At 30.3% G+C, this 16607-nt stretch overlaps 2 protein-coding genes across 2 annotated transcripts in view; both read right to left on the bottom strand.

Moving 5' to 3' along the window:
• The window catches only part of LOC126886327 (zinc finger protein 665-like), a 48827-nt gene extending 33400 nt beyond the window's left edge, over positions 1-15427 (bottom strand). The window contains exons 1-2 of the mRNA XM_050653199.1: positions 15032-15427; positions 14066-14197 (exon numbers count right to left, since the gene is read on the bottom strand). Coding sequence (XP_050509156.1) covers positions 14066-14197; positions 15032-15293 — 394 coding nt within the window. The 5' untranslated portion in view covers positions 15294-15427. The remainder of the gene's footprint in view (positions 1-14065; positions 14198-15031) is intronic.
• On the bottom strand, positions 8860-13975 carry LOC126887323 (zinc finger protein 845-like). Its single transcript, XM_050654770.1, has one exon. The coding sequence runs from the start codon at positions 13962-13964 to the stop codon at positions 12090-12092; it is 1875 nt and encodes a 624-aa protein (XP_050510727.1). The 5' UTR covers positions 13965-13975; the 3' UTR covers positions 8860-12089.
• Positions 15428-16607: the final 1180 nt, after the last annotated feature.

Raw genomic sequence — 16607 nt, 5'->3', positions numbered from 1 at the left:
ACAGGCGTCAAAATTTTGCGTTTTGTTCCTTTCCTCTTAAAGTTTGTCGCACTTATTTAGAAACACCCAGAATGTTAAGAAAATCGGAGTCTATAGTTGGGTTTTAATTTCAGTATTTTATCAATGCCCGGTACAGCATAAAAATTTAACTGGTTAGCAACAATATTATTACAGCGGTATTGTTAAAGAATTAGGCTATAACATATTAAAAAAATCACTTAAATCTGCCAACAGGTTTCTTAAATATAAGACATTAAAAATGGCAAAATTTTTAAGTGGACGGATTTCTATATGCACGCAAGTTTATATAAAAATATATTATATTGAACTAAAATCATCTTAATAACATACCTTTTAATGTTCTTTATAATTTGGAGCACGAAATATTGTAAAATATTTCAGTTTCTCTGTAAATACAGTGAAAATTATTTAAAAACAAATGAGAACTGTCAGAATTAATCGGTCTACCAATAGATGTTGCCAAGTTTCAACTTCATGGCTTGTTAAGTAAAGGTGGCTATGATCATACGAATGCAAAAAGTTTGCAGATAAATTTGAGTTTAAATTTCAAACTAGTAGCCCCCATTACCCTTGATCGAATGGTTTAGCTGACAGGTTTGTACAGATATCTAAAAATATTATTAAAAAATCAGATGACATGTGGGTTGCTCTAATGAACTATCGTAATACTCCTATTACTGATCTCAAGAGGTCACCAGCTCAACTTTGAAAACTTAAAACTAAATTACCATTTGTTGAAAGGCAAAATGATAATATCAAAGAAGTTAGGTCAAAATTAGAAGAAAGAAATAATATTTATAGGGAATATTATGATAGGCAGACAAGAAATAGGCCCGAATATAAGCAAGGTGAAAATGTGGTGTACAAGGACAATAATCAATGGAGTCCGGCTGTTATTGTAAATAAACATGAGGCTCCAAGGTCTTATTTAATTGATAACGGTAAAAACATCTTAAGAAGAAACAGCTATCACTTGCGTAAGTCAAAAATTGATCCTGATATTAGTCAAACTCAGAATTTAAGTGATGACAATAATGATACACCTAGTTGCAGTAAAGCTCAGAGTTCTGGCAGTTCAGAGTGTGATACTGATGTGAGCATGAGATCATCACGTACTATCATACAGCCTGCCAAGTATTCTGATTATATTTTATATTAGTATAGTTTACTCTGATTGTATTTTGTATTAGCATAGTTTTTTGTTTGATTAAAGTTTAAAAAAAAGAGAAAAAGGGGAGATGTAGTAATAGGCCATGGTAAAGAAGAAGAGGCGTGACTTGGCACAATAAAGTTAGACATAGGCTAGAACATATAAGATGTAACGTAGAGATTGTAAATCTTACTTTTATTAAATTTAATATTTAATAAATACCTGAGTATTATTATTACATGTGGCGCAGTCAGTACAAGAGCCAAAAGTACAGTTATCCAGAATGGAAGGAAAAGTGCCAGAATCCATGAAATTCGAGGGAAACCTTCATGAAAATTTTAGACGGTTTTACCAAAATTTTGAAATGTATCTTATTGCAACTGAGAAAGATGACAAAGCCGATAGAATAAAAATTGCTTTGTTTTTAAATATGATTGGACCGGAAGGAGTTGATATATATAACATTCTCAAAATACCAGAACCTAATAAATTTGATAGTGTCATATCAGAATTTAAGAAGTATTGTGCTCCCAGAAGAAATAAAACATATGAACGTTTTGTATTTAATAAAAGTAAGATTTACAATCTCTACGTTACATCTTATATGTTCTAACCTTCTAGCCTAGTCTAACTTCATTGTGCCAAGTCACGCCTCTTCTTCTTTACCATGGCCTATTACTACACCCATCACAAAAATATGAAGGTTTATTATTTTATACAGGGTATTTACAAAGTTATAACCAATTTTTTATGAAAATCGTAACAAGTTCAGATCCCTGTATAAACAAAAATAAGCACAACAGCAATGGTTTATTGGTGCCATATTTGTTTGTTGATTGTCAAATTTTTTAAGAAGGGTTGATATTGCTAATTGTCTTTATATTGAATACAGGGTGAGTTAAAACGCAAGTACATTTTTTTCTCAGTAATTTTAAATGGAATGTACCGTACTTTAATTTTTGTATAATATTTCCTATGTCTAAATTTGTTAGTTTTTAAGATATTTTCATTTTTCAGAGCAAATTATTAATAAGGTGTCTAAATTTTTCCAAATTGTAAGTAAGCAATGATTGAATTGTCTAAAACTGACTGTTCACCTTAATTGTTGGTGTATTGTGTTATTAAATAGTTAAGAACTTTTACTGTTGATGAAATGTTAGATGTTCTGGAATTGGGGGAGTCCAATAAAAATACGTTATTATCGGTAATAATTTATTATGAATGGTTTCTTGAAAGACGACAACCTACAACAGCAAGCTTTGACAAATTAGGGATTGGTTTTTAACCGCACTGGTTCAGTTATGCAACTATGTATAAAAAACACGGGCGAACAAAAAGTACTGTAACAGAGGAAAACGAAATAAATGTGTTGCTGCTAGTTACTGAAAATCAACATATAAGTACACGAAATATTTCCAAAGCAAACGAACCAATTTACTACTCTGTGCAAAGAATTTTAGCAAAAAACAGAATGCACCCTACCGCATTCAATTGTACCAAGAATTAATTCAGGAAGATTCTGAAAAGAGAATATTATTTTGTGAATGGGCATTAGATAAAATCAATTGATAGAAGATTTCTTTGATAATGTACTATTTGGAGGTGATGCTAGGTTTCATAAAAACGGTTCACTTAATCATAATCTTCAGGCAATACTTTATGATTAGGTTAGACACCTACATAATTAATAATTTGCTCTGAAAAATGAAAATATCTCGAAAACTAACAAATTTTGAATATAGTGAATATCAAATACAAATTAAAGTACGGTAATGGTATTTTTCAATAGTGATATAAAATAAAAGGTGATCCATTTAAAATTTCTGAGAAAAGAATGTAATTGCGTTTTGACTCACCCTGTATTCAATATAAAGAAAATTAGCAATATCAACCATTCCTAAAAATTTTCACAATCAACAAAAACATATGGCACCAATAAACCATTGCTGTTGTGCTTACTTCTATTTATACAGGGAAAAATAAAAGTTGACAAAACTTTAAACGCGTTTTTCTCAAAACTGCTTTTTTCAAAGACGGTGGACATTGTAACTCAAAAACTTATGACTGATCCGCCTAAAATTTTGCATATACAGGGTATCCAGAAACTCTACCGACAAACGAAGACAGGAGATTCCTCAGATAATTTTAACCCAATTCACCTAGTTCGAAAATGAGAGAGCTAGAACTCTTTGGAGATGGCGTCTTGTAATTAGTTTTTCTTAAATAACTCAAGAAAGCTTCTATTGAGAAAAACGAAAATTGATACACATATTTATCTTCCAGATGTAAATCAACTCCATGCATTGCGAATTTCTAGTATCGGTCATAGGCCTCCGTTTTGGGTAGAGCAACAGTTATTTTATCACATAACTTTTTTACCTTTAATTTTTAAGCATTTTTGACTCTGGATTATTAAATTGTGAGGTATTCTACAACTAAAAGGTACTCTTGTTTTAGGTTTAGGTCGATAGGATACACCGTTTTCTAGAAAAATCAATTTGAAAATTTTTCTTTTTTTGAATTTCCAAAAAAAATTTCAAAAAAAAACTATTTAGAAATCCGAAAACTGGTACGTTTATTTATATTTCAGAGGTGAATCGATTTCATTAATTGCGAATTTCTACTACGGGTCATATGTCATATGCGTCCGTTTTGGGTAGGTCAACGGTTATTTTATCGCATAACATTTTTATATTTAATTTTTAAGCATTTTTGACTCGAGATTATTAAGTTATGAGGTATTCTAGTACTAAAAGTTATTCTTGCTTAAGTTAGTAAAATACACCGTTTTTTTGAAAATTGTTTTCAATTTTTATTCAAATTCAAAAAACAAAAAATTTTCAAATCGATTTTTCTAAAAAACTGTAAATCCTACCGACTTAAACTAAGAGTACCTTTTAGTACTAGAATACCTCACAATTTAATAATCCAGTATCAAAAATACTTAAAAGTTAAAAATAAAAAAGTTATGTGATAAAATAACCGTTACCCTTCCCAAAAGGGACGCCTATGATCGGTACTAGAAATTGGCAATGGATGGAATCGATTTATCTCTTGAAGATAAATATACGTACCGATTTTCGTTTTTCTAAATTGAAGCGTGAAGGTATTTAGGAAGCATTTTCGGACTAGGTGAATTGATCTAAATTGTCTTAAAATTATCTGAAGAATCTCCTGTCTTCGTTTGTCGGTAGAGTTTCTGGACACCCTGATATATTTATTAAACATTTCGTGAGGTAACTCTGTCGAAATATTTTTTGTTTTATGCTTATTTTTTATTTAACACTAATAAATATGTTGATTTTCACCCTTTTTTGTGCAAAAAATTTAGTTGTTTTGACTTATGAGTAATACCAAAAAGTCAAAAATTGTTATAACTAAAAAGCTCGACAGAGTTACCTCGATGAACTTATGTTAATACAATCTTTTTGACCTTTTCGTTTACCATGATCCAATGATGAGTTCTGATGTCCACCGCAAAATAATTTTTTTAGGTGTCTTTAAAAATTTGCCACCTTTGGCTTATTTTTCAATATTTTTCCTTAATTTTTTTTAATATTCTTTGAGTTGTACTGTATAGCCGCCAACGCCCTTCGGTAGGGATCTATGGAGGAGTATTACCAAGCCCAAAGCCCTTATCCCTTGCCGTACCGCTCCTCCATAGGCCGATCAGACACTAGTTTATTCCATACCAAGTCGCAGATCCTATTAAATTTTATACTACCGACGTTGGACTTTTATTAATTTCAAATAACCTGGCTGAAACTCGAACCGTGGATCGCAAATCCACGAAACTTGTCCATCGACTGCGCCTCTTCCAACTGAGCCGCCGTGACCGACTGAATTTATATTTAAAAATAATTCTATCATACTTTAAAAAAAATTCACAAAAATGTGCTTGAAATATTAATTTCAAACCCTACGCGCCCCCCTTAAGGATAGCTATGCCACGATTTTGATAGGCAAGCCATGCAAGTCGTATTTGTCTATGTATGAATTTTAATAAAAAAAATGTTTCATCCGGCAAGCAGATGGGTACAGATCGACATATATGTAGAATTGTAAATAGTTTACCTTATATTTTAAATTCCCCTGTATATCATTTTTCTTAATTATTAGTACGACAACGGGATAAGGGTCTCACACATATGGACGTTGGCCCAGATGAGCGGAACGAATTGGGATTACTACGGTAGCCGATGCGAAATACTTCTAACTTTGAATCTTTAATACATAATTAGTTTATGGGCCGGTTGTTCGAACGCTAATCAACAATGATCATTATCAAATATTTAATTACTGTCACCAACTGTCAATGTCAACTTTGTTTGGGTTGCTGAAAACATAATTAATTACAATAATTCTGTACGTTAGAATTGAAAGGGCGGAAGTCACTTTCAGTTTGTTTTGCAGTAGATCAAAATTAGTGCTCTTAATTTGTACACCATAATTTTAAATGCCTTTAAAATCATCAAATGATGTTGCAGCTTTATGATTTAAAGAAAAGTGGTAAAGCATGCTTTGTATTTTATTTTACAGTAACATAATCGGCGTTAAGTTGTTTTGTATTGAAATAATAAATAATTTAGGACTACAGCCTTTTTTGTTCTGTGGTATTATATCAACAAAAAAATAGGACAGCCGCCCTTTTGGTATGATTTTACTAGAAAAAGAACGTTATAATCAGAACTTAACAATACAAAAATAATATAAAACTTAAATTAAAAAGCATTTAATCATCTTCGGAACATGAAGAATTGTTTTCGTTAACGACAACTTTATTTTCTGTTGTTTTTAAAGATTTATAGTAGGAATGGTAAATAGAAGGTACACATTCTAGAAATTCCATTAGGTGGTTATATTTTGAACTATCAATTGGAATTGAATTTTCATTTTTATTTGGTCCAATGTGTTTGGTAGGAGACCACCGAGAGAACTTCTCATTTTTCTTTTAAAATTGACAGATTTAAAATTTTCCTGGGAAAACGTTGTTTTATAAAACATAATGCCAGAGTGGTCTCTTTCGACTTTCAAGTGCACAATTTTAGAGGATAGAAAGGGTTCATTGTCTGTGTTCCGTTTCCGATTCACAAACGTGCTTGTCGATTCTTTGCCCATTTTTTCAAAGTTAAAAAAGTCACTTGTTTTCATCTCATAAACAATAAGTGGTTTTAACGAACTACAGTGGTGGGATCACGATCAGTAGAATGGTAGAATGCTGACGTCACAAAAATAATTCTACAATCGACAATTTTGGTATCACGTTAACACGCTTGGGAAAGTAGAATCGGTGCTCGGCAATGTTCGGATATTCTACTAGCCGTGTTAAAAATATCGCTTCTTCTTCTTAAAAATATTGCTGTTTGACGTGTGGTTCTCTTTATTTTGTGGTGGTTGTATTCAAAAAGCTAACCTAAAGAAAGATTATTATTTGTGATTATTTTCAATTTGTATATTTTTGTCTTGGGTTGTTTGGAACTATTTTATTAGAAATCACTAAATTTTTGAATTTTACCTGTGACTAGGGAACATTGTTATATTAAGGTATTTTTATGTAGGTATTTTTTCTATAAATTCCTGTTACTGTAAAGGAAAAATAACACAATAAGTTGTAGGTTCATATCACTTATTAATTATTATTAATATATTTTGATGTTTATATTACCGATATAGTTCGACGTTCGCTTCCTGCTCGGATACTTGGTCATATACAAAGAAATGAGCAATTAAGAAATGAAATAAATAGGTATAATATAGAGAATAATGAGAAGGGAAAGTGATGCAGTTACTTTAGGAGTTTGTAGATCTATTTATATCAACAACAGACATAGTGAACTATTTAATTATTAATTATTATTAATATATTTTGATGTTTATATTAAATACTGATATAGTTTGACGTTTAGATGCTTCCTGCTCATATACAAAGAAATGAGCAATTAAGAAACGAAATAAATAGGTATAATATAGAGGAGAATAATGAGAAGGGAAAGTGATGCATTTACTTTAGGAGTTTGTAGATTTATTTATATTAACAACAGACATGGTGAACTATTTTTTTGAGAGGCTTATACCTCATAATATGTGATAATCCGTTCATCCAAGCAGTGTTGAGCCTTCACTGTAAATTTTTACCTCACTTATTTTTATGCAATAAGTTCCTATCAAAGAGTAGTCGGTCAGAGCTATCAGTTATTTTTCGTCCGCTATAACTTTTCCCACGTGTAGCGATTCATTTTCAAACAAATTAAGTCAAAACATAAAGTGAAATGAACGTTGATGTGTATATACATTTTGTATACTAATATACTAAGCACATCGGCGTACGTTTCACTTTATGCCTATATATAACTACTATATCAATTGCCTAAAATACTGTTAGCATCCGTTTAAATGATGTAACAAATTTAACAATTGAACATCTAAGTGAAGAGTCGATTATCTTTCCTACTACATTCGTTCAAAAAGAGAATTTTAAAAGAAAATTTATGCAGAAGTTTAACTTTCCTGGCTGTGTAGGGGCCATAGTTTGCACACATGTTGCTATAATTGCTCCAACGGAACGGGAACATAACTATCTTAATAGAAAAGTTATCTTTCTAAAAATGTAGAAATTGTAACACTCGTTATATAACACTACTTACTTGTAATATTATATTATGTACTATATGCTGCCAATAATCAATTTATAAAAATAATGTATTATCACATAATATATTATATTGCAAATATCATAAAAATTTGTAGTATTTGTTGATATTTGTGTTGAAAAAACTTTGACTAACAAAATAAAGAATAAGTAAAAAATTACAATCTTTTAGGCGTGTGATCCAGACTTAAAAATTTTAAACATCGATGCTAGATGGGGAGGTGCAACACATTATGTGGAGAAACTCAAATGTAAAACTTTTTTGCAGCAGATCGTTTAAAATAGAGATCAAAGCATTTTCCATTTCTATTCTGGCAAAGATTACTTTCACTTCTTAGTTATCTTTGCTGGACGGTGAAGCCTTATATCTTATTATGAAGTATTTTGAACATAAAACTTTTGTTTTATGGATGCATTGATCAAATATCTTAAAGAAATGTTTATTTAAAGTTTCATAATAATTTTTATAAGTAGTTTAATATTATTACTTATTTTTGCACTAGAAATAATAATTGTAAAGCTTCATTGACTAATGGCCAGTTTCACCAAAGATGAATAGTAGTTTATTCGATGAATAAAATTATTCAACTGATAAAACTGACACAACTATGTTTCTCTAACGTCAAATAGTACTTATTTTATTTATTTATCAAATAAATAGTTACTCTTCAAATGAATTGACGAGTTAATCTCACTTTAAACATCTATATAAAGAAAATTTGTCAATTTAATTTTAAATTATCAAACTATTCACTGATTTATTTGTTGTTGGTGAAACTGGCCATAGAGAGTAAAATTGCATTATTTTTCAATTTACATAAATTTGTGGTTTATTTGTGATTTATTCTTTGTTCTTATTTTAGTCTTGGTATGAAACAATGTTAAGACAATACTGTGTGCTTTTTCAGTCCTATGAAAGAAAATGTTTTGGATGTAACAGAGAAGTACTACAACTTTGTTATGAAGATTTGTCTTTATGTTATTTTTATAATGTTCATGGATTATATTTGTTTTTATGTTTTCTTCAGTTTAAATAAAGTTTATGTTTTACCCATTATTGATTTTTATTTCAACCTGAAAATTATAATGATAATAGTAAGAGGATTCTGAGGTTTTTCTGCAGAAACAATGCATTTTTTGAGAAAAAATATTTCACAAAAATTAAGGTTAATTTTGTAAAAGTCAGACTGTCCTCTGTAGTTAATTTACATATATTTTTATATTGTTCTGAAGCTGCTTCTTTGTGATATCGTATGCAATATACTATTTTATTGTGAAATAATCCACGATTTAGTTAAAAATAAAATTTATTAACGTTTCAACTTCCAAGTCGGAAATCGTTATTGAAATACAAAATCTTAATTAATATTTTAGTACTCATTAATAAGTTGAATTAAAATTGATTACTTATATTAATTTATATTTTATATTTCGATAACTGCTTCGGAAGTGGAAGTTAAAACGTCAATAAATTTCATTTTTCACTTAAATTGTGACTTTTTCCCAATAAAATAGTAAATCATATATTTTTATTAACTAAACTTATGCCTGGTAGCACCAACAAATCTTAAACTCAGCTCAGCTCATAGATATGGCCGCTTTAAGTTTCACTCACATTGCACCATAATTTTCAATTCTTATCTTAATAAATAAATAAATTAAATAATCCATTGTGCCAAGCTGAAAACTGATCTAAGACTCAATGATGCCACACATACATATATTTCGCAATCTGAGCTTAAGGCACGTCTAAAGTTTAAGATCTGTTGGTGCAACCAGGCATTAAACATCTTTATATAGGTAAGCTTTCAGAATACAAATAATGTGCAAAAGAATAAGCATTTTAAATTTTAATCAAAAGATTAAATTCAAACAAATTTTTATAAAAAAACTACAAATAATTTAAATAACTTATTAAAAACAATCACAGTGAAGGTCAAACTTTTTTTTATCTGCATCAACCACTAGGGTTATTAGTGGTAGGTTTATATATTTACTATAAATATGGGTTGTTAAACAGTATATAAAATCAAAATGTACCTACAATTATGTAGAAAAAAGTTTTATTCATCTAAGAAACATACAGTGTAAGTAGATACATTCACCAATCTATTTTGAGGCAAAATTCTATTCTGTAGAGGTTTAAGGTACCAGTATCACGAAGAAATAAAGTTGATGTCTCCAAATAAAGGAAAGCCAAACATGTTATTTAGGTTTGTTGCTTCGTTATCCTGCTATTAGTTATCTCAAAATAAAAACTAATTGTATTTTTGCAAAACAGTCACTATGAAAAACCACGAGAAACTTTCTTTACATGTCTATGAGGAAAACCGTTGATTGAAATATTATGTAAAACATATTAGTGAACATAAACAATAACAATAAACAAGACAAAAAATACGGAAGCGGGAAAAATAAATATCTGTCATATTGCCATATTGGTTCTGTTTTTGTTTATTAACATGAGAAAGAAAGAGATTAACCATCCTTTCTACAGCTAAGAAGTGGTAGTTTGAGGAGGATTTTTATTCTACAAGGGTGGGGATAAAATTCGACTGGAAACGACCATTCTATTCATCGTGATACCAAATTTACGCTTGCAGGCGATAATCGACGGTTGCTAGGCAACGTGACGTCAGCATTCTACCATTCTACCGATCGTGATCCCACCGCAGGTCCTTAATGGGCCCATTCATGAGGTACAGAAATACTCATAGTAGGTAGTCTTTTCTTCTTCCTCTCAATTAGTGCATGTATTGTGTCTTCTTCGTTGTGTGTATGCCCCTTGAGTAAATATTTATGATGAATTCAAACTACTGAGGTGTTATGGACATATGCCCACATATACATACAAAATAAAAAAATTTCGGTTTTGGCCAGAGCAGTTGTCTGACCAAAATGTTACCTCTTCTGTTGTAGAAGGTAAATTTTTAACCACATTATTACAGCGGAAGCTATCTCGTTGCCACCCCTTTTTGCAATAGACTCGTCCCACATGAAGTATGAACCTTCGGCAGTACTATCATTATAGACGGTAAAATTAGATGTCCATAACTGCTTTAAATAAAACGATTTTCCATTAGTTAAGATAGTTAGTTAGTTAACAACGGTTGTCCATAGAGATTGGACTACCGTCTTTTTAACAATCAGTGTACCATGCGAAAAAGACCGGTGTACCACATAGGGCTTTTTGCAACAAATTTCACAGTGGACATCCGACTTGCAATTTTTGTAATATTGCCTGTACAACCACCTGTTAACCACCATTCTAAAGATAACACCTTTAGGTGTATTATTAGCTGCATATCTCCATTTACTGTAAAAATGGACTGCCGCCCTTTCAATTCTAACGTACAGAATTATGAGATTTATTAATCGATTATGTTAATAATTGTTATGCTAATTGATTAACTAGTCTCATAATTGTAATCAATTATGTTTTCAGCAACCCAAACAAAGTTGACATTGACAGTTGGTGACAGTAATGAAATATTTCTAACGTGCTATGTACTAAGAGTATAAGTCATAAAAAAGATTTTTCGGGATTCTTCTATATTTTGAATTATATAATTAATAAGGTATTACCAAAGTAGAAAGTAAAATAGTTAATTATTAATTTATTAATCATATTTCGTCACCATTTTCATATTTAGTTGTAATAGTTATTTTATCAGTGGTAAAAAAGACTGAAAAGTCCTAATAAAAAATTTTCATCTTTGACTTATACTCTTAATACATCGCACTCTAGATTTGATAATAATCATTGTTGATTAGCTTTCGAACAACCGGCCCTAAGACAAACATTAGCCGCCTTGACTAATTTTATTGGTTTTCGTTTATTGGAAAAAGGCGGTGTATACTTTGAACCAATTTTAACAGCTTGGTTCTCAGGGGGAAAAACGGAAGAAGAAGATTAGCAGTAAGTAAGAGAATTTGGGTTATGTGGGGATGAAGTCAGTCGATTCTTAAGAGATTCGAACTTAAGAGGTTGTATTTGGGATAACCATAAGGACGTAATATTGACAAGCCGATCATATATTAAGTAGATAAACGCGAATATTTCAAAGACATTTTCTTTTGTGAGAACTCGTAAAATTTTAGTCGCAATTACACAAACACTTTTACATTTCGTCAATTTAATAGTATCAATAATTTAGTTATCTATTTTATTAATTAAAACTGTTAAACATCAAACGGACTTTTATTACAGTTGTCTTTAAAGAATCCCTACATATATTCAGATCTCAGACTAAAATGGACGACAGAAGGCTAAGAAGAAGGTCTTTCAGCAGTATGAATTGCCATATGATTATTTAATTTATTTCTTGTAATAAACCGATTACTACAAATTTCACATTTATAAGGTGTTTTACCAGTGTGAATTCTGATATGCCGCTTTAAATGACTTCGTAGAGTAAACAGCTTGCTACAAATTTCACATTTATAAGGTCTCTCACCAGTGTGAATTCTCATATGACGCTTTAAATTAACTTTGTGAGTAAACAGCTTAGTACAAATTTCACATTTATAAGGTTTTTCACCAGTGTGAATTCTCATATGATCATTTAAACCATTTTTTGTAGTTAACTGCTTACTACAAATTTCACATTTATAAGGTTTTCTACCAGTATGAACTGCCATATGTGTATTTAGAGAAATTTTCTGACTAAACTGTTTAGAACAAATTTCACATTCATAAGGTTTTTCTCCATTGTGAATTCTCATATGACGCTTAAAATAACCTTTTTGAGTAAACAGCTTATTACAAATTTCACATTTATAATAAGGTCTTTCACCAGTATGAATTGTCATATGATCATTTAATATACTTCTGCGAGTGAACTGCTTAGTACAAATTTCACATTTATAAGGTTTTTGACCAGTGTGAACTCTTTTATGAGCATTTAAATTACTTCTATAAGTAAACTGCTTACTACAAATTTCACATTTATAAGGTTTTTTACCACTGTGACATTTGATATGAGTATTTAAATTACTTTCTATAGTAAACTCCTTACTACATATTTCGCATATATACGGATTCATATGACAATCTAAAGTAGATGTGTAGCTAAACTGCTTACTACAAATTTCACATTTATATGGTTTTTCACCAGTGTGCACTTTTTTATGATTATTCAAATTACTTATATGAGTAAACAGCTTATTACAAATTTCACATTTATAAGGTTTTTCACTAGTATGAGCCGCCATATGCGTATTTAGAGAAATTTTCTGAGCAAACTGTTTAGAGCAAATTTCACATTTATAAGGGGTTTCACCAGTGTGACATCTCATATGTGTATATAAATTACTTTTTACAGTAAACTGCTTACTACAAATTTCACATTCATAAGGTTTTTCACCACTGTGAATTCTCATATGCACCTTTAAATTAACTTTTAGAGTAAACTGCTTACTACAAATTTCACATTTATAAGGTTTTTCACCGGTATGAGTTCTTATATGACAATTTAAACTATTTTTTGCAGTAAACTGCTTACTACAAATTTCACATTTATAAGGTTTTTCACCAGTGTGAATTCTCATATGATCCTTTAAATGACTTCGATTAGTAAATTGCTTACTACAAATTTCACATTTATAAGCTTTTTCAAAAGTGTGAACTCTCATATGAATTTTTAAATTACTTTCTATAGTAAACAGATAATTACAAATTTCACATTTATAAGGTTTTTCACCACTGTGAATTCTCATATGCACCTTTAAATTACTTAGTTGAGTAAACTGCTTACTACAGATTTCACATTTATTAAGATTTTCACCAGTGTGAATTCTCATATGTGTTTTTAAATTACCTTTTGTAGTAAACAGCTTAGTACAAATTTCACATTTATAAGGTGTTTCACCAGTATAAACTATCATATTATGTGCACTTAGAGAAATTTTCTGACTGAACTGTTTCGAGTAACTTTCACATTTATAAGGTCTTCCACCAGTGTGATGTCTCATGTTATGATCCTTTAAATTACTTAGTTTGTTAAACTGTTTACTACAAGTTTTACATACATAAGGTTTTTCACCCGTATGAATTCTCATATGCTTCTTTAAATGACTTTCTCTAGTAAACTGTCTACTACAAATTTCACATTTATAAGCTTTTTCAACAGTGTGAACTCTCATATGAATCTTTAAATTACCTTTTGTAGTAAACAGATTATTACAAATTTCACATTTATAAGGTTTTTCACCAGTGTGAATTCTCATATGTATCTTTAAATTACCTTTTGTAGTAAACTGCTTACTACAAATTTCACATTCATATCGTCTTTCACCAGTACATGTTTTCAAATGTACTTCAGCAGCATTGAACGGTTTGGTACTTGCGAGTTCCATTGTAATATCAGGTGGGGCACCTAAAACATTAGAACCAAATTAGAAACCAGTATTAGAAAAACTGTAACAAAATTTTACTGTCTAAAGGTGGACATTCACGGTCATGCCATCACGTCAAATTAGAGATGGTACAGAATAACATTTTTCAGTAATAGATTGGAACTGAATCTATTCCAAACAAATACCTATTCCAGAAACCTAATGCGAGTTTCTGATTCCAACATGAAAAGACGGATCGCCCTAGCTTGTTCCTAGCTGTGCCATTATTGTCTTGCGGTGCATCAAATTCAACCGATCAAACTAGTGGGTACCTATAATTTTGTATTTTTAATCTAGAGGATGAATTTAATTTGATTTGTAAATATATTTATATTTCTTACCATGTTTTCCTACAATTCCTATAAATCTATATAACAACTATTAAAACAATTTTTTCTTACATGTAATTATGCGTTTTTAATTTACCTAAGTCAGGGTATTATTCAGAAGCTTTATTCAGAATTCGTTTATGCAAATGAAAAATGAAGACAAGTTATTACAGAAGATAGGATCGATTAGATTATAGTCATATAAATAAAAACAATGCGAAAGAGTCAAAACTTTAACAGTTTTAAATGACAACTACAATACAATACCCCACATAAATTAGAAATCTGTTACAGCCCAATCGACCTAAAATTCTTTTGAACTCATCACATTAAACAGATGTGATGTTGGAATCGAAACAGACGCCACAGATGCCTTTCTCTATGGTACCTATTCCCAGTCACTGTATTCAATACTTTAGTGTTAGTGAAATATCACATTTATGGTGTAAGATACTTAAAAATGAAGAAGAGAAATATATTTCTTACCAATGTCATGCTCCTCCAATTCTGTTTTCGTTTCAACTTTAATTTCATTAGATACATTTTCTAATGTATTGTTTTCGATTTTAATATCCTCTGAATCTGAACAAAACTCATCTAATACAGATTCCTGTCCATAACTGCAACTGTTTTCATCTAGTTCCGATTTAACTTCTATGTTGTTATATTTCTGTAGAGAATCTCCATCTTTAATACCTGTTAATATTTCTTTGTTTCTAGAATCCTTAATATTTTCATTGCATTCCATATTAAAAAATTAAACTAAATTAAAATTGGTATGTGCTTTAGTTTTTAAAATAACTAAAAGCTAAGAATTTTAACATTTTAAGTTTAAAATAAAAAAGATAATTTTTCTTAAACATAAACAAACACCTTTGACAGTTGACACTTCAAAAACTCGGTTCCATGGGTGCGTTCCATAGATATAAAAGAATAGATCAGGATCAGGCTTGTCATATGCCACTCAATAGGGCTTTTCATTCACAGTCATTTGTTTCGAGCTTCTGTCATGTGTCACATAATATTAATATATCTACGTCATACGTTATTGGTAATACCAATGATACAAACCAAAGACGTATGGCGTAGATATATTAATATTATGTGACACATGACAGAAGCTCGAAACAAATGACAATCGATGAAAAGCCCTATGCATCGGGGTGTAACCACAGATTTACATCAACAATTAAACTGAATAAAGGCTGTATGACACTATGCATTTTCTTGTATCATTTCTAATATCGTTTCTTGTATACATTTTCTTGTATCATTTCTTGTACGTACATTTGTGCCCTGTATGACACTATGCAAGTTCTTGTATCGAAAACTGTATCAAATTCGGCACGTGATTGGTCGAAATTTTGTTTGTCACCCTGTCACGTTACATTGGTATGGTAGTATTGCGTCTACAGCTGATTTTAAGGATTTTATAAAATTTATAAACTTTTAAAAACAAATATTTTAATGTTATAATAACTAGAATTTTTACGTTGACTGTTGATTATTTGTGTTTTTTATTTTGTTTTGATATTTGTGCTAAAATATTTGCATTATAATTATTATCTTCAGTTTGATCCAAATTGGAACTATTGTATTTTCCTCTATTAAAAAATTATGCAATATGAAACCCAAAGTTATTCTAAATATATGGTTATTAGTAGAACAATAGTCCATACCAAACGGTATATTAAGTATCAATAAAATATTTATAAATAATACCTACAAAACACAAATAAATTCATCAAGACATAAATCATATGATCTCATTTTCAGCCGCCATTATGACATTTAGAAGTTTTACCAGCAGGTTTTACGTTTTTGCTCTTTGCGCAGAAATTGGCGCAGTTATTGTACAAGAATCTGTGCCTGAGGCTGTATGACACTATGCATTTTCTTGTATCATTTCTAATATCGTTTCTGATATCGTTTCTTGTATACATTTTCTTGTATCATTTCTTGTACGTACATTTGTGCCCTGTATGACACTATGCAAGTTCTTGTATCGAAAACTGTATGAAATTCGGCACGTGATTGGTCGAAATTTTGTTTGTCACCCTGT

This window comes from Diabrotica virgifera, chromosome 6 (assembly GCF_917563875.1).
Source record: "Diabrotica virgifera virgifera chromosome 6, PGI_DIABVI_V3a".
In the NCBI taxonomy this organism is placed as follows: Eukaryota; Metazoa; Arthropoda; class Insecta; order Coleoptera; family Chrysomelidae; genus Diabrotica; species Diabrotica virgifera.
This window is presented reverse-complemented; position numbering and strand designations above follow the sequence as displayed.